Here is an 18,269-nt window from a genome sequence, read left to right as displayed (position 1 = left end):
TACCAACTCTACCACTGGCCTTTTGGGTGACCTTGGGCAAGTCATTTCCACCATCTATGCCTCAGTTTCCCCATATGTAAAACAGGGATAATTATACCTGCCAGCTTTGGGCTCTACTGATTAAAAGCACTGTACAAGAGTTAGGTACAGTAACTCCTCACTTAACATCATCCCAGTTAATGTTGTTACGTCACTGATTTATTAGAGAACATACTCATTTAAAGTTGCATAATGTCTGCTTATTTGGCCGTGGGGGCTTGGAAGCAGGGTGGGCCAGCAGCCCCCCCCATCAGCTCCCTTCCACACCCCCCACCCTCTGGCAGCCCTGCAGATCAGCAACCCCCCCCCACACACACACACGCCTGCGACATTCAGGAGGCTGGGGGGGGGGGGAGGGAAGGAGCAAGGACACGATGCGGTTGGAGGGTGTGTGCAGGGGCAGGAAGAGTGGGACAAGGGTGGAGTGGGGGCAGGGCCTGGGGTTGAACACCCACTGGTATTTTGGAAAGAACAGCAAGAGGAGCAGCCAGACGATCTACCCTCTTTCACCCTGACTTCGCCACCTCAACCAAGCTTCACAATCATTGATGAGTCCAGTATTAAATTGTTTAAAACTTATACTGTATATGTATGTGTCTTTTGTCTGGCAAAAAACATTTCCTTGGAACCTAACCCCCCCTATTTACATTAATTCTTATGGGGAAATTGGATTTGCTTAAAATCGTTTCGCTTAAAGTCGCATTTTTTCAAGAACATAACTACAATGTTAAGTGAGAAGTTACTGTATTATCTGACTTTTTGTACCCAAGAGGTGAGGGTCTCAGAAACAGCCCCATGCAGACCTGGTGTTCTCTTACCTGTGTATACTGGACCCAAAGTCCTCAAGGAACTCCACTCTGCGCTGTGAGAAGACAATCTTGGTCTCCTCAGGGAGGCCACTGCTCAGGGCTCTCTCAAAGCAGTTCATGGTGTTGCCTTCATTCTGCCGGACATCGGCGCTGAACTCTATCTCCAGGAGGTTGGTGTGGAGCTTCGCATTTTCCTGTGAGACATAGGGGAGAGGGAGAGATCAGAGATGTGATGCTTGGTCCAGGTGGAAAAGATATGTTCAGAAGGCACCGGGGAAGTCTTGTTGAAATCTTCCTGCTTCAGTCTTCATTCTTAGAATTAAGGATACATGTCCCTCAGCTCCAGGAATTATGGAGAGGTCTCTTCTGCACTCAAAAAATTCCCCAGCTCCTTTTACCCTAAAGTGCTTCATCGTTTACCTATGGGACTCCCTCCTGCCTTACTAAAATGTAGCTGCCTCTGTACTGGACCGTAATAGCTGTTGACCCACACAAAAATACCACACCCCAATTTAGTACAAGCAGCAAAAGAATCCCACACTCAGATGCAAGTATGAGAGTGTGTATGTGGGGAGGAGGAAAGTAGATACAGTGAGGCAGAATGGACTGGTCTAACCTGGAATTCAGCCAGGACCCTGTCACTAACAGAAGCCAAAATGGCTAATGGTTGGTTGTTGCCCTTTGATCCTTGCTTACTACACCCACACTCCCATAAACCCTCAACCTGACTGCTCTCATATTAGAAGTCGTTTGATTGGGCCACTCCAAGAGTCAGGCAGAAGTGTGGTTTAGTGAGTGGAACACTGGGAATAAGGATACCTGGGTATTATTTCCTGCTCTGCCACCACAGGCACATCCTTTCCTTTCTCAGTGCCTCAGTTCCCCTTGTGACATTGGCAGGCCACAGATGCCAGCTCCTGCCCAGGCATAAGCTAAGAATCAACAAACTCACAGCTGGAGATCAGACCAGTTCACCTGTATGTTTGTTTTGCTCAAAACAGGTATTAGTCTTATAAGAATGTATTTAGTGTTTGGACTCTATGAAATGCTTGTAAATTGCTGCATTTATTAATCTCACTTGCAATGTCTGTTTTCCATGCTATAAGAAAATATGTAAGTTTTACTTCATAATTCTGAAAATGATCACCTAGTCCTGCGTCGTGGGGTGGGGGTGCTCCTCTGGTAGCTTCTTTCCTGAGTTCACATTTGTTACTGGGTTTGTGAAATTTAAATAATAGAAAAACACCACTAATGTGAGGTGTCTGCCTTGAGGTTGGCACTCACAGTCATGAGTCACTCTAGACAATGTGACACCCCTCCCTAAGCTTGACTACTTAGCCTATGAGCATTCTGGGGCAGGGATTCTCTCTCAGCAGGTGCCTGTGCAGTGCCCAGCACCACAGAAAGATGGCCCTCCAATCTTGGTCAAGGTCTGTGTGCAGTGCTGAGCACCCCCTCAGTCTTAGCTGGAGCCTAGATGCAATCAATATACTAATAAAAATATGCAATTATGCAGAACAGTCTTCCACAGTGTCTGTTCCCTCGACAGAGACGCTATTTCACCAAGAAACCCTAATGCATTGTCTTCTTGGGAATGTCACCCTCCCCTTCACAAAATCTCACCGGGTCTTTCTCTAGTGCTTCCATGAGAACCTTCCGAGCCTTTATTAGATTCTTCTGCACTTTCAACACCTGTCGGGCCAGCTTGATGGCATAGAATGAGGCCAGGGGCATCCCCTCATTGTCTCGTATGGCTTCCTGCAGCAGAGCCTCAGCTGCCTCCAGGTTGCCATGTCGCCGCTCCAGGCTCACCCTCCGCAGCCGAACCATAGCCAGCCCAGGGATGGACTCCTCATAAGACTTCAAAATGCGACGTGCCTCCTCCAGGTCTCCTGCACAGATGTGTAAGGGGAGAGAGAAAGAAGTGACAGTGGCAGTGAAGGCAGGCAGCATGGCACGCACATGTGGTGTTCAGTGAATTTAGAGGCTATATTTATTTTGCTTTAAATCTGTTGTCCAAGAGTCTCACTCATTTCAAAGGCAAAGGACTTACCACACTAGGGGGCTTAAAGGGTTTAGCGGCATTTTCCAAATCATCTAACTTTAAGCCTGTAAAGACTGAAGGGGATAGCGCACCATCACGGATACACATTATGGTCTTGGCTTTGCAATTTTAACATGGTACAGGCCAATATTTGCAATTGAAATCAATATAAATCTGACAAGAACACATTTTAAATACATGGACACAGCTAAAGCAAAAGGTTTCTGGCCAACAAGCTCCTAGGTTTCTGTATGTTTCTTACTAGGCAGCAGTTCACAGATTAAGGCCAAAAGAGACCATTAGATCATCTAGTCTGACCTCCTGTATAAAACAGGCTGGAGAATCAACCAGTACCCCCCTGTGTGGCACGCACACACTTATAATTGACTGAAGTATCTCCCAGGAAGACATCCAGTCTTCATTTGAAGACCTGAAGAGATGGAGAATCCAACACTTCCCTAGGGAGTTCTGATCGTTAATCATCCTGTCAAAAACATGCCTTATTTCTAATTGTAACTGGTCTGGCTTTAACTTCCAGCCACTGGGTCTCGTTCTGCCTTTCTCCACTAGGCTAAAGAGCCCTTTAAGTATCCAGTATTTCTCTCCCCCCGCCCATGAAGGTACTTATATACACCATAATTAAATCGCTTCTTGATCTTTTTGATAAGCTAAAGAGACTGAGCTCCTTAAGTCTCTGTAAATAATTTTTTCCAACTCAAATAATTTTTGTGGCTCTTCTCTGCTGGGGTTTTGAAGATACGCGCCCAGGTGGACTATCCCAACTTACATGTGAGTTTACAGAAAAGTGAGCCAGAGCCAAGATTTACAGAAATGACTAGTGATTTTGCTCAACTTGAGACATCTAAAAGGAGCCTGAATTTTCAAATTGCTAAGCACTCTACCTCTAAGAAAACATCAGGTGTCACATCAGGGCACTCAAAACTCACTAACTGATTTTGAAAATCTTAGCCTAACATTCCCAGATTCTATTGCCTGCTAAGCACTCTGGGAGAGACTAGCACATGAAGAGCTAATTTAGAGTTCAGAACTGAACCAGTCATGTCTGCTCCTTAAGATTTGGCTCAATCTTTCAATAAGAGTTACTGAGCAGGCTGGTTGTGAACACACGAAAACAGGGTTGGGTGGCTTACTGAAATGCCAAGGAGAAACTCCCCCACTATTGAACTGCTTAGTAAAGTCAACTTCCAGCTAACCAAGGGCTTCTCAGGCCAGCAAATCAGCAGAGGGGTGCAGATAGGGTAAGTTTCCTCTGACCTTGCTTCTCTTCAAATGCAGCCCACAGGAGGTGGATGTTGGGCTTCCTGGGGAGGTGGTAGCCACAAGCTCGTTGGAAGACACTCCTGGCCCCAGCCACAGTGTGGTTCTCAAGGTATTTCGTGTACTAGATTAGAAGGGGTCGGGGGGATACAAAGAGGACATGGATGCGTTAAGGTTGCCCACTTCCTGTGGCATAGAATGTATGAAAGTCTGCTACATCAGCTTGTATTGAGAAGGTTATGGTGCACTCACGTTAAGGGGCTTAACACACCTCTCTTCAGAATTTCCTGCACCCTCTTAGGCAGGTAGGAAACACGGGCAGATAAAAAGCAGCAACGGAATTTAAAAGAAGGGTGTTAGAATTTTGCTCCACAATATACATGCAGAATAAAAAAAAAAAATGAAACGTTTGGAAATCCGTAAGAGAGCACCACCTGAACTCGTGCTGACTGCACAAGTAACATGGGCAGCAGCCAGGGTGGGGAGAGGGATCTCATGCCTTGGTGCAGAATTAACTCTCTGATTCCCAGGGGGCATTTAATACCCCCCAACCCCTACAAGATGCTGCTGGCTTAGTCCAAGAGCTAGGAGAGACTCTGCCCAAGGCTAAAGGGGAGCAGAATTACTAGACCCTGCCGAAGTGCTAGTGGGCGAAGCCAATCTACTTTAAACCAGTGAAACAAGAGACTGCACCCAACTATTCTGTTCCAGCTCTGAGGTGCTGTCCCACGGGGTGGGCTTGCTAAGCCCTGTAGGCCAATGTGCCCCGGGGATTTAGCAGATGCTCCCTCCTTTACCCACAGCCATTTTTTTAAAAAGCAGCAGGGGTATTCAAGTTAAAATTTCCTCTTATCAGCTGCAGAATAGAGACACAAATCCTCCCAAGACCTGCTACCTCCATCCAAAGCCAATCCACCCTCCTAGTCATGGCATTGTTGAACATTTGGGACTGCAACGAGGCTTTGGCTTATCTCCTGCCTTCTGTGAACGAGGAAATACGGTAAACTAATAGATCCATCTTCCAGGGCTAAGACAACACATAGCCATTGAGGAGATTTTTTAGAGCATGCTCTTAACTGCCTTAGGAGCAGAGATGGAGGAGTGTGTGGGGAGGAGCGCCGCCCATCTTCAGCATGAAGTCAGCAGGATTCAGATATGCGGGGCAACCCCCAGGGAGGAGGGGGAAGCGAGAAGGGGCTCACCTTGATCCAGAACTCCTCGTAGAGGGCACAGGCAATGACGCAGCGCTCAAAAAGCACAATGGTGCGCTCGTGGGAGCCACTGGTGATCTCATAGTCCAGATAGTCACGCCAGTTCTTCAGCTGTGCTCGTTCCAGCGGCTTGACATGAAAGTATGGCCTCTTGATCTGCAAAATGTTTGGGATGGGAAGGAATAAACAGAGGTTCACATTACAGATAGGAGTGGGGCTGCAGAGGAAGCAGGCACAGGATGGTGGGGGAGAGCTAACCTAGAGAGTGAGTTCTCAGGGGCAGGTATTGCATGTAGTGCCTTGTACAATGGAGCCCTAACTAGGATCCTTAGCTGTTACAATAAAGATACTATATTGTAGAGCAGACATTCAGAGCAGCATTCAACCCAGGGAGGAGCTGATGGAAGGGCACCATAATGGTACATCCCTCATCTATCTCCCTATAGTTTGCAAAATGCTACCCAGGCAGCAAATGCAGCCACCTTTGGGGGGTGAGATGGGAAACCCCGAGCACACAGCAGCAAGGGAAGAAAATTTTGGCCAGATATCTCCCTTACAAAGAGCGCTGTGAAATCTTATGTCTATGTAAAGACAGGAACTTAGGTTAAGGCCCCATGACTACAAGCCCTCCACTACAGCTCCATGTTCAGCGTTGCTACTTCAGAAGGATGAAGGAGTGATTCCACCAGAGGAATTCTAGGCATGTCTAACTCAGGGGTGGGCAAACTATGGCCCACGGGTTGGATCCAGCCCCTCAGGGCTTTGGATCCGGCCCGCAAGATAGCCCCCCGTGGCGCTGTGGGCCCCGCACCACTCTCAGACATTTGGGGGGGGGCAGACAGCTCCGTGCATTGCCATTGCCTCCAGGCACCGCCCCCCACAGTCCCCACTGGCCGGGAACGGGGAACTGCGGCCAGTGGAGCTTCGGGGGAGGTACCTGGAGGCGCAGCAAGGGCAGCGCAGGTGGAGCCCTCCGCCTCCCTCTCCCCCAGGGGCCGCAGCGCTTCCGGGATCGGTGCGGGGTCGGGGACAGGGCAGGCATGCAGGGAGCCTGCCCTGGCCCCGGTGCGCGCTGCTGCCACCCTGGAGCTGCTTTAGGTAAGCGGGGCCGAGCTGGAGCCCAAACCCCTCCTGCACCTTGCCCCCCCACTCCCTGCCCTAAGCCCCCTGCCACACCCTGCACCCCTCCCCGAGCCCCCTCCTGCACTCTGCACCCCTCCTGCACCTCAACCCCTTTCCCTGAGCCCCCTCATAGACCCCGCCCCCTCCTCTGCCCCAATCCCTTGCCCTGAGCCCCTTCCTGCACACCGCACCCCCTTCCACACCCCAACCCCCTCCCCTGCATACAATTTCCCCACCCAGATGTGGCCCTCGGCCCAAAAGGTTTGCCCACCACCGGTCTAACCTAATACTTAGAGCACTGAGCCATCCCCTCTGGCTTTCTATCTCTCCATAAGAGATGGCCTGTGCGAAACAGAGAATCCACAAGAACGTCTGTGAATTCCTGCCAAAACAATACACGTTATTTCCTCTTCACTAAACAGAATTTGAGGCTTCTGCACATAGGGACTAGGGTATCAGCTCAGACAGTGGGTGCTGCTAAGCACCTAGTCCATGCCGGGGAGCCTTGCCTACAGCTGAGTCCATGGTTACCTACCCCTTCCTCAAAGTTCCAGCGCTTGCTGACTTCTGTCTCGTTCTGGGTGTACACTTGCTGCCGGATGGAGATAACGAGCTCCCGGATCTTGTCCTGGTCCAGGTCTCCCTGGAAGAGAAACCAGAGCAAAGAGATGGTGATAACCTTATGTTTCTATAGCATCTTCCATCTCATTTAGATCTTAAGAAGTCGTGTGTGAAAGGATCACTAAACATGGCTGCCCCAAGGTGGAACACAGCCATGCTGCCTAACACTTTAAGACAGTCAGTGAAATAGACTCCTTAATTCAAATTAAATTGGAAGGGGGGGAATTTAAGGGAGCCAGCACATAGCTGGAATATGGCCAGGAGAGGGAGAATCACATGGTGTCTTTGACATGAACTGCCAGGGCATCTTTAGTAACAAGGATCTATGTTTCACATCTTAATCTTTTCCATCATGCTGGGGTACAAAGGCAATGGCTCACACTGGCAATCCACGCTGAGGTCACTACCACCAATTCCTGCAGTTCTCCAGGATGGGAAAACACTCCAAAGTGAAAACTTTGAGTACTGCACGGGACTTTGCATACAAAAATGGAGGAAATCTCAGATTGCACTGGGCCATCTATAAGATGCAATGCAGCAGAGAGCGGGCTCTTGATGGGGGAAGAATAAAGTCTGCAGCAATCTCTCCAGGTCTATTCAAGAGTGAATAGTGCACTGGACTGGGCATCAGAATAGACTGGACTACTATTCCTGGCTGTCATTTACCACTGTGACACTATGGAAAAGTCCCTTCTCCTGTCTTTGCCTCTATTTCACCCCCTACCCTTTGTCTATTTAGATTCTAACTTCTTTTTCTGGGGGATGGGCAGGGACTCTTTCACTAAGCGTTTGTCCAGCACCCTGCAGAATAGGCCCCATCCCCAACACTGGTCAGGGCCTCTCTGTGCTACCATAACACAAACAACAAACAACAACAATACCCACCCTGACAGCAGATGTCAGCTCAGAATAACTGTCAAAGTCTGCATCATTTGGGTAGGAGGCTGAGAAGCGTGGTACCTGGGCATCCGCTCCTGTTTCTGGCTTCACTTCCACCCCCGGAGGCAGGTCTTCCCCAGGCGGCACCTCCTCCACCTCTGTCTCCACACTTTTCTGTACTGTGTCCGTGGTGATCTTGGACTGCAACCAGAGCAGCTCCTCTGCAGATAGGATGTCTTTGGGGGAGTTGCTCATCACATGCTCCTTGAACCTGAGGCATGGGAGGAAGGAACAACAGCTGATGATGGATACCAAAGCTCACTCAAGTCAGAGTGAGGAGGCTTTTTAAACCCATTCAACTCATTCAAACTGCTCAGGTCACATGTCTGCCTGAAGTGGTGTCCCACTCAGCCATCTTCTTTTATACTGCAAGCTAATTTGGAGGCATCTGCACCAATGTTCATGTCATTTTTCTTAGGCCATTACCACAGAATCACAGCACCTCACCATTTTTAATGGATTTATCTGTGCAAAACTCCTGTGAAGTAAGACAGTGCTATTATCCCCACGTTACAGATAGGGAACTCAGGCAGAGAGAGACTACAGTGCAATCAGGTGATCCAGCTAGATCAAAGCCAGCTCAAGTAACAACAACAGTGAAGCCACAGAAGTATGGGTGGTGGCCACCTGAGTATGTACCCAGGATCCCAGGTGGGTGGGACTAGCCCGTGCTGCCAGAGCTTCACAACTGTTATTCAAGATAGCTCTGATCTAGCTAGCTCAGTTACGTGTAACCTAGCTGGCAGAGCTGGGAACCGAACCAGGTCTCCCAGTCCCAGGCTAGCACCCTAACCACTGAGACATCTTTCATGTCTCGTCTTCACCTCCAGTTGTATCAGAGCAGTCCAGTATCTGCTGTATCAGACCAGATGGACAATGTGGTCTCTTGCTTGGAGTAAACAGTGTGGGGTGCTCCAGAGGAAAATGTTCCTTAATGCATAACAGTTTGATACGACACTGCACATGTACATACATGTGACAACCTACACTCCCCACCTCCCTCTCTGATCCAGTTAGCAATCAGCTCATGCCTTGAAGATGGAGAATCACTAAGCGTGTTTAATCCTTTCCCCAGACTTAGTAAGCTCTCTGCCTCCACTGTCCTGCCACAGAGAGTTCCACAGCTCAATTACTCAAATTGGCAGCAAGTGGGTTGAGAGGAAGGATTGTCCAGCGGTTAGGGCACTGGGTTCAATTGTCTGCTCCCTCAGACTTCCTGTGTGAACCTGGGCAAGTCACTTAGTCTCTCAGCTCCCCATCTGTAGGATAGGATAACAGCACCACCCCACCTCACTTTGGGGAGGCACGAATGTGAGGCCATTACAAGATTGTGAAGCACTCAGATGCTGCAGGAAGGGAAAAAATCTGCCTTACAAAAAATGACGACCATCAACTTCTACAGCTAGGAACTGGGCAACTTGGGAGAAGGACGTGGAGGGGGCTGTCCCAGAAAATCTGGGACGATTTACATGTTGCAAAAGAGAAATTTTTGTGAATTTTTTTGTCTGAATTTAACCACAGTAGGAAGTTCCACACTAAGCCACAGAAAGGGTAGTTCTCTATCTACAGAATAAGCCAAAAACTCCACCAGATTAAAAGAGAGAATGGATACTTATATGGATATCAAGAAAATCCAGAGTTATAATAACTAATGACAATAAATACTGTGGAAGGAATATTAAACCTCAGACTTCAAGGGTTAAACCAATCTCTAACTATTAGACATCAGGAAGGGCCTAAAGGTGGTGACCAGATTATTCCATGTCTGCTAATCTGGGGTTTTTATGCTTTCTTTTGAAGCCTAACCTCCTGTATAACACTGAGCAGAGAATTTCAACCGGTCACTCCTTTATTAAGCCTAATTTCTATGTTCAGATAGAGTACAACTAATGCAATACAAGTTTATCTTATGCTATCCTGCAAACACATCCCCTCTAGGGAAAGAGGGATGGTCAGTTTAGATGACCTACCCCAAGTCAACACTTAGCTTCTCTGCAAAGACCACCAATAGGGAACCATCACTGCCAAACTGTGGCAGTTGTTGCTGGGACCCAGGGACTTGTTTCATCCTGAATGAGACTTACTTTTCCCAGTGGTGGCTGTACAGCTGGGTTGGTGTGGCAAGCACTCTGTCATAAATTGCTGTGATAGCCTTCAGGTCTCCTTGTTCTTTCTCCCACTCCACGTACAGCTCCCAAAGTTTGTCTGAGCGGAAGTCCATTCCTGCGGCAGCCACGGCTGACTCAAACACACTGTAAGGGAGAATTACTATCCATTAACAAGAAAGGCAGCATGATCTAATAGGTGGGGCACTGGACTGGCACTCAGGAGACCTGAGTTTTATTCTCATCTCATGGGCAGGTTGCTTCCCCTCTGTTTCCTCTCCACCCTTTGTCTTGTATATTTAAACTATGTGCATTTTTGGGGCAAAGACACTCTCTCCCTACATGTCTGTAGAGTACACAGCATTATGGGGCACAGATCTTGGTTGACCTCTAGTCACCACTGCAATACAAACATCCACCCCAAAGAAAGCAAGATCCCTGGATATTCTAGTAGCTCACTGACCCAGCCAATATTACAGTCTCCCCTAATGCCTTTCACAGTGTTGTCCTGTGTTTTTGATGCTCTGGTTATGTACCTGTGGATCTTCTGTATGGACTCAGGAAGGTTCATATCTAAGGTGGCCTGTAGGTAAGAAATGTAATGGATCCAGAGGTCCATGCTGAGGGGGATGGACTGCAGCCCTCGTTCGAACACCTGCAGAGCAAAAAGTCCTGACAATGACTGCAACAAAAAGAAGCTTCATAATGCTCCCTCCCATCTGACCCATGTGAAAGATGCTATAGTATATTCAAAGACTATAAGACAGAGTTCATAGATGCTGTATGTGATCATTAGCGATTATATTCCTAGCTGAAATTCCTAATACTGAAACAATGCAGGTAAAGTCTTTTGAAGATTCAACCTCTTGGGGGAAAAAAAGCACAGAGACTGCTCTGACCTGGATCAGAGGCCTTAGCAGACAACGGCCTTGAAGCAGCACAAAATAACCCTGACCTGAGATATGGTCATAAACCATTCAATAACTGACAGGCATGAGATGTTTACCAATAGAATCAGACTGCATGAGAAGACCCAAAGTATTTTAGACCTGCCATGGTCTCCACATGGAAGAGAGGTGACCACCTAGTAAACAAGATGTGCATATAAGCTTTTGTTGTGAATAATTGGTACTCTGCCTTATGAAAACTGGCTGGTGACAGGATAATTCTGTCATTGAGAACTGCAGGTAACTGAAGACAAACCCACTGAGGCAATCACAGTAAAGGCAATCACAGTAAATTGCAGGGGTCTGCACCTAAGGACCTGGTCTGGACAATTGCTTATCGGCTGAAACAATGCATTCCTGCTATATAATTACCAAGTCAACTGTGATAGACACCAAGGGGGACCTTTTGCACAGGCTTTGTGAAGAACTCCTGGCCCTATCACATTGGGTCCATTCAACAAGGAGTTTGCCACTGGGGTAATCAACTCTGGAAGGGCAGCACAAAGAAATCCCAAATAATTCTCCCTCCTACCTCCTCTGTCTCCTTGCTGAAGTCGAAGCGCCTCTCCATGTCCGCATACTTCTTCCAGTAGCCGTAGCAGTAGGGGTAGCGAGCAAAAAAGGCGTCGAAGGCTTTCCGTGCTGCAAAGATGTGATTCTGCACAGAGAGAGGGCAGCAGGAGGGGAATGAGCATGTGTGAAGAGCCCTGGAACTGGGAGAGCTGGAAACCAAACCCCGCCAGCCCCAAAGCAGCCTTACAAATTGAACTAGTAGGAAAACAAGGGTCATCCCCCCTACACACAAAATATGATGTTTTTGGCTGAAAACTGAAGTGTTTCAATTCTGAAATGTCACTGTGGTGCCTCATGGGAGCTGTAATTCAGGTGTCCCATGCTCCCATTCTCCAACATAAGATGGGCTCCCTCAGTCAGATTACAACTCCCACGATGCACTGGGGTCTCCCCCTCTTTGTGAGGGGACACTGTGTGTGCATCATGGCAGCTGAATTAATGCGGTGAATCACAGAAGATATTGTCCATCTCCGAACTACAACTTCCATGAGGCACTGCAGGTGCACTTCAGAAATTAAACACTTGGGTTTTCAGCTGAAAGGTTTCTAGTTTTCAAGAAGGGTTGGTGATTTTGGGGGTTGTGGGTTGTTTTTTTGGGGGGACAAAACAAAAAATAATTTTCATAGACAGCAGACACTTATCAAAAAGTTTCATTTAATCAAAACCCCCATTTCCATTGAAAAACAGTTTTGACTGAAAGTTTTCAAACAAGAACATGTTGCTCTTACTTAGCACTTAACAAATCCTAATTTGGGTTTACAATATAATAAGCTGTGGATGTCTAAATACTATGTTGCCACACCACTTTCAAAGGGAAACCCCATCAATTTGCAGCGAGTCTTAGGTTCTTCCAAATTATCTCTTGTATAATGCTCTTTCAGGTGGCAATTTGATCTTTCATCTGAAGACCTGTGAGGGCCTTGCATTAAATCTCTCACTAATTAGTACTGAACCTCGCAATACCTATTTAAGAATTAGCCCATTAAAATTAATCAAAGGCACTAGAACAAATCTAGCCCTTGACAAACCAGGTGCAATACCAGAGACTTCAATGAAGTTGCATCTGTTTGTGGCACGGCTGAATCTGTCAGACCTTAAGATGGCTTGTAATTAGGGTGAAGCAATATGCACTGCACGTAAGTGACTCATCTTACAAATGGGAAAAGAGACATAGATAGGTGAACTGTCACAAAAGTTAGTGGCAGAGTTGGGAACAGAACCTAGGAGTCCTGTCCCTCAGTTATCTGCTGCGCTAACCATTCAATCTCACTCCTCTCTGAAAGCTGGGAATAGAATACCAGGAGTCCTTACTCCCACCCTCCACACTGCTTTAACCATTGGACCTGATTCTTCTCCCAAAGCTGGAAACAGATCCCAGAATCCTCTCCACACAGAACCCTCTCTAACTATTAGACAACTCATTCCTTTTTTCTAAATTAAAGGAGTTGCTACTTTTTTGTAGAATTATAAATTTCACAAGCTGGTGGCACCTACACCACTGTTAATTTTGCTATTTGCTTTTTAATAGCCCCATGCACCAAGATAATTCACTCCCTACCTCTTGTTCCACATACTGCAGCAGTTCGGTCCATGCCGTGAAGTCATGAGGATTCTCATGAGCTGCCTTCCAGTACTTCTCAAACTCCAGAGGGTATGAGAGTGAGGCTTCTTCTGTTGCCACAGGGGTAGCCACTGCTGCGTGTTCCTCCTCCGGGGCAGGATATTGACAGTTCTCTTCACTTGCATAGGGGTCCTTGAGCCTTGACACACTGGCTTCAGCGTTAACTCCATTGCACCCTTGCACTGCTTTGGTGTCTTCCTGCTTACTGATACTGTCACTTGGCGGGTCTGGAGGCGAGTCTTGGTTGGGACCTACAGCATCAAGATCAGTGAGGAGGTGAGGGATCTATCTTGGGTTTCTCTATCTTGCTGCCAACGATTATTATCTTTTAAGCATACGCACCAGTGAAATATTATATCAGTTGTGTCAACATTCCCTGACATGCATTCATTATCCAGTACGTGTCAACATACTGGCTAAAGAACAGAAGCCAAGGTGTGTGCCCCTTTAATTCTGCTTTTATCTTGGAGCAGATAAAATAAAAAACAAGACAAGCCTCCTCAATCTTGTTTCGGTTCATATAGCTATACCATGTCCATTGCCATGATATCTGATAATCTGATTGTTCTTCTGAGAGGTGTAAACACCGAAGAAAGAACCAGACCAGACCTAGATTGATATCCTGTCTCCAAACACTACAGGATGATTGAGGGGGAAATGCAAGAAACCCCTGCAGTGGATAATTATGTAATAACCTGCCCACAGGGTAAATTTCTCTCTCATCTGAGGCAGTCAGCAGTTGTCTTATGTGAGACAGACTACAGAGTGCCCAAAGGGATCTCAATAGGAAAATCAGGACAGAACTGAACAAAGCAAAAACTTCAGGCTATATACCTGAATATCTAGAATCATCTCCTAATGAGGAGAAGTATTACATTGTAAAGGAATCAGTGGTAAAAAGCCTCATTGCTTGAGCCACTGAAACTAGATGGTCAAAGCCCTGGAGAATATATTGCAGAAAGCAATCCTACATTTGGGAAGAGGGAGATGAGGAGGCAGACTCCAAAATGATCTGGCATATTTTCTTCATCATTAACTTCACAACACAGATTACTGGAAAGGAGAGTCATTCTGCAATTAACACACACCTTACTACAAGGCAATATTTTGGAAAGAAAATTAACATACAAACTACAGCTCGAGTAAACTGGGAAGGAATGTAACATTTCTTTGGTGTTGGAAACTACTTCACTCTCTTATTTGTACTGATACGGAAGCAAGTAATGTGGTTAAGAAAGAAACAGCTGATCCCCATAGCATTAGACTAAGGATGGGTGGGTAAGATTATGAGGTGGGGACACAAGAGTTCTATGTACTTATATGATCCTCATCACAATAGTATCTAAGCATCTCAATCATTAATGGGGGGGTTTTAACTTTCACAACACCCATGTGAGGTAAGAAACTAATTATCCGCATTTTACTTAGGAACAGGTTCTATTAAGTGACTTGCTCTAGATCACACAAGTTTGTGACTGCAGGAGGAACTGAACCCAGGTTTCTTGAGTTCCACCAGTCCAACATTCGTACCCTAGGAATGTATACCTAGAGTGTGATACAGAAGGGGAGGATGGATGAGGAAGGTTATGGGTAGCACGGTGAAGATGCAAACCAAACTGCTTTCCTGTATTCCTCAATTGCCTTCTATACAATTTCTTGCATCTTCCTCTGAAACAGCTGGTATTGATCAGTATCAGAGACATAATACTGTACTAGTCACTGCTCAGGAATCATAACATTCAAAAACCAGTGGGAGAACACTTCAACCTCTCTAACCACTCAGTGACAGACTTGAAGGTGGCAATTTTGCAACAAAAAAACTTCAAAAACAGACTCCAAAGAGAAACTGCTGAACTCGAATTAATATGCAAACTAGACACAATTACCTGTGGTCTAAACAAAGACTGGGAATGGTTGGGTCATTACATTAATTGAATCTATTTCCCTATGTTAAGTTCTCCTCACACCTTCTATGGGCCATCTTAATTATCACTTCAAACAGTTTTTTTCCTCCTGCTGACGATAGCTCATCTCAATTGATTAGACTCTTCCTGTTGGTATGCATACTTCCACCATTTCATGTTCTCTGTATGTATAAATATCTCCTGTCTGTGTGTTCCATTCTATGCATCCGAAGAAGTGAGCTGTAGCTCACGAAAGCTCATGCTTCAATAAATTTGTTAGTCTTTAAGGTGCCACAAGTACTCCTGTTCTTTTTGCGGATACAGACTAACACGGCTGCTACTCTGAAACCTGCTCTGAAACAGTTTGGCAACTCCTAGGAGCCTAATTTTTCCAATTAGCTTTTCCTACATTTTGTTGCAAAATTAGTTCCAGTGAAAGGTGCTAGCTTGACAACCCTGGAGACTAAGGCCCTAGGAATATTTTCCTAGTACAGCTATCCCAGTATACTATGCCAACAAAGGGCTCCTAGTGTGGATGCAGCTTAGGCCAGCAAAGCTGCACTGTTATGGTCTAGCTTATTTCAAACCCCCAAACAAAAACCATTACCCTATACAAGTAAAAGCACCGTTTTGCCACTCTAGGAGTTCTGCCAGGTGCAGCTAGGGCCTTGGCTACACTGGCACTTTACAGTGCTGCAACTTTCTCGCTCAGGGGTGTGAAAAAACACCCCCCTGAGCGCAGCAAGTTACAGTGCTATAAAGCGCCAGTGTAAACAGTTCCCCAGCTAATCCCCACGGGGAGGTGGAGTACCTGCAGCGCTGGGAGAGCTCTCTCCCAGTGCTGGCGCCGCGACCACACTTGCACTTCAAAGCGCTGCCACGGGAGCGCTCCCGTGGCAGCGCTGTACAGCTGCAAGTGTAGCCATACCCTAGGTCATGTGGGGATGGCACCTCTACACAACCCCTGATCAACAGAGCTGTGCCAGCAGAAGTCTGTAGCAAAGACATAGCCTAAGTTCTCTAATTCTCCACAGATCAGGTGTCACCAGGGGCTGTAGCAGGGCAAGCTGCCTCACCCTATCAACATACTACAGCCCTTACACAGAGGAGCTAGCTCCAAAGGTGTTCAGTCTCCATGGTTCATGCAGTCCCTGGCCTCTCTCGGAAATGGACTAAACTCAAACTTGGGTCACACAGCCCTCTGAATAGTAACTAATTTTAAAGTTTTGAGCCTATCCTCACACCTGTGTGTAAGGTAGAACCTAAATGGGTTACATTTTTAAGAGGCAAGCTTTTGCTGTGTGATAAAGCACCAAAGATATCAAATGCCCCTGCTCCAGTAAGTACCCAATATACTACAGCAGTTTAGAAAGTGAGTCTACTTCATGCAAGTATCCCACCAAATATTTTTGTTGAAGTCCATTTATGTCAGCAAAGCTAATGAGTCTTTCCCACTTAGAACACACTTTATAAACTAAGCAATGAAATTCTAGGCAGACCATGGCAGGAAGAAAAAGTAAAGTAAAGTATCTGCATGAAAACCTAGGCCCCTCTGCCTTAAATTTGGGGCATGTCACTGTCTGGGTCATCAGTCCAGAATTAATTTGTGTGTGTGAATACTGCAAAAGGTGCCCCACAGGGCTAAATCGACTGCACTGTGACAGACAGTGGGGAAAGAGATACAAAAGTGAAGCAATAAGCTCTAAACCACAAATGGAGTTAGGGAGAGATCTAGGAGCAGAACTCAAGAGACCAGGCTCCCAATTTCTGGCACTCACTACCAGGATTCACTCCCCATCTCAGAGCTGAGAATAGAATTCAGGGATCCTGGCTTCCCCTGCTCTCCCCTAGATCCTCCCCAGAGCCAGAAATAGAACCCAGGAGTCTCTAACTATTAAGCATTGCCATTTCATAGTATCAGACAAAGAAGGTGAACGAATCAGTCCCATGGCCTCCCACAGAACACCACATAGGTCCACTATTTACATGAAACCCAGAAACGAACCAACTCCAGTTTCCCTGCTGTGTAACCAGACTGCCAACAAATTTATCCCACAGCAAGTTAATTGTTCAGACTAATCCAGCTGACAGAGGTGGACCAGCAAGAGATAAGTGTCCAGAGACAAACTACCAAACCCTCCCCAGGGACTCCCCAGAGACGGCCATACATCAGAAATCATCCCAATTCAGGGATCCCTTTTGGGGTGCCCCTCCTCGGCCCACGAAGCACCTCGCCCTTTCCCCTCTCCTCTGAACCATGCTAGAGCATTTCCCCCCTTCACTGCATGGGTCCCACTGCAGAGAGATGTTCCTCCTCAGTTCCAGCAGTTCTCCCTACCAAGGTCCTATCCCAGAGCTACCTTCCCAGGGGAATCCCCTGGAAGAATCCCTCCTCCCCCAATCCCCAGGAGGCGCTCTCCTCTCGGAGCACTTCTCTCCCCTAGCCCCCGAGAGACCCCATCACCGCCCAGGGGGAACCATCCCCCAACCAGACTCATGGCCCTCCTCTTCCCCCTGTCCCCAGGGGGGGGGACACTCGCTCTTCTCGAAAGTTTCCCTCCTTCCACCACCCCCACATCAAGAGCTTCCCCCCCCCCCGAGAGAGTCCCCGGGGACCATCTCTCTTCCAGGACTCCCTGCACGCCAAGGGTATCCCCCGCAGCCGGGTCATTCCTCCCACGCCCCAGGGTCACCATGTAAAGGAACTCCTTCCCCCCGCCCCGGGGAGCCCGCGCCTCTCCCCCACCCCCGGAGAGCCACCTGGCCGGGGACCTCTCCCAGCCCCCCTTTCCCGCTCTCACCGCCAATGTCCAGGCCGCTCTCGCCGCCCTCGCTTCCCCCGCCGAGGGCCCTCTCGGTCCCGGCTCCGCCACAGCTTGTGCTCCCCGCCGCCTCCAGCCCCTCAGCCGCCATCTTGTCGCCCACCTACTACGGCGCCAGCAACTGAGCCAGCAGTGCGCATGCGTCCATCACAAGGACCCGGATGGGGATGAGTAGGCCGCAGGCGTAGTACAGGAAACCAGCGAGAGTAGCGGGAAACGGGCTAGAGCGGCCCC

At 47.6% G+C, this 18,269-nt stretch overlaps 1 protein-coding gene across 2 annotated transcripts in view; it reads right to left on the bottom strand.

Moving 5' to 3' along the window:
- The window catches only part of LOC123374770 (pre-mRNA-processing factor 39-like), a 23,442-nt gene extending 5,173 nt beyond the window's left edge, over positions 1–18,269 (bottom strand). Inside the window, exons 1-11 of one of the 2 annotated variants that reach the window (XM_045025048.1) lie at positions 18,015–18,269; positions 13,247–13,560; positions 11,648–11,773; positions 10,705–10,823; positions 10,148–10,315; positions 8,010–8,274; positions 7,039–7,146; positions 5,373–5,537; positions 4,168–4,294; positions 2,472–2,740; positions 858–1,042 (exon numbers count right to left, since the gene is read on the bottom strand). In XM_045025048.1, coding sequence (XP_044880983.1) covers positions 858–1,042; positions 2,472–2,740; positions 4,168–4,294; positions 5,373–5,537; positions 7,039–7,146; positions 8,010–8,274; positions 10,148–10,315; positions 10,705–10,823; positions 11,648–11,773; positions 13,247–13,560; positions 18,015–18,126 — 1,958 coding nt within the window. In that variant the 5' untranslated portion in view covers positions 18,127–18,269. The remainder of the gene's footprint in view (positions 1–857; positions 1,043–2,471; positions 2,741–4,167; positions 4,295–5,372; positions 5,538–7,038; positions 7,147–8,009; positions 8,275–10,147; positions 10,316–10,704; positions 10,824–11,647; positions 11,774–13,246; positions 13,561–18,014) is intronic. The other variant, XM_045025049.1, reaches the window with a different exon arrangement.

The sequence above is a fragment of the Mauremys mutica genome, chromosome 7 (genome assembly GCF_020497125.1).
Source record: "Mauremys mutica isolate MM-2020 ecotype Southern chromosome 7, ASM2049712v1, whole genome shotgun sequence".
Lineage (NCBI taxonomy): Eukaryota > Metazoa > Chordata > Testudines > Geoemydidae > Mauremys > Mauremys mutica.
Note: the sequence above shows the minus strand (reverse complement) of the source record. Positions and strands in the feature narration are given on the sequence as shown.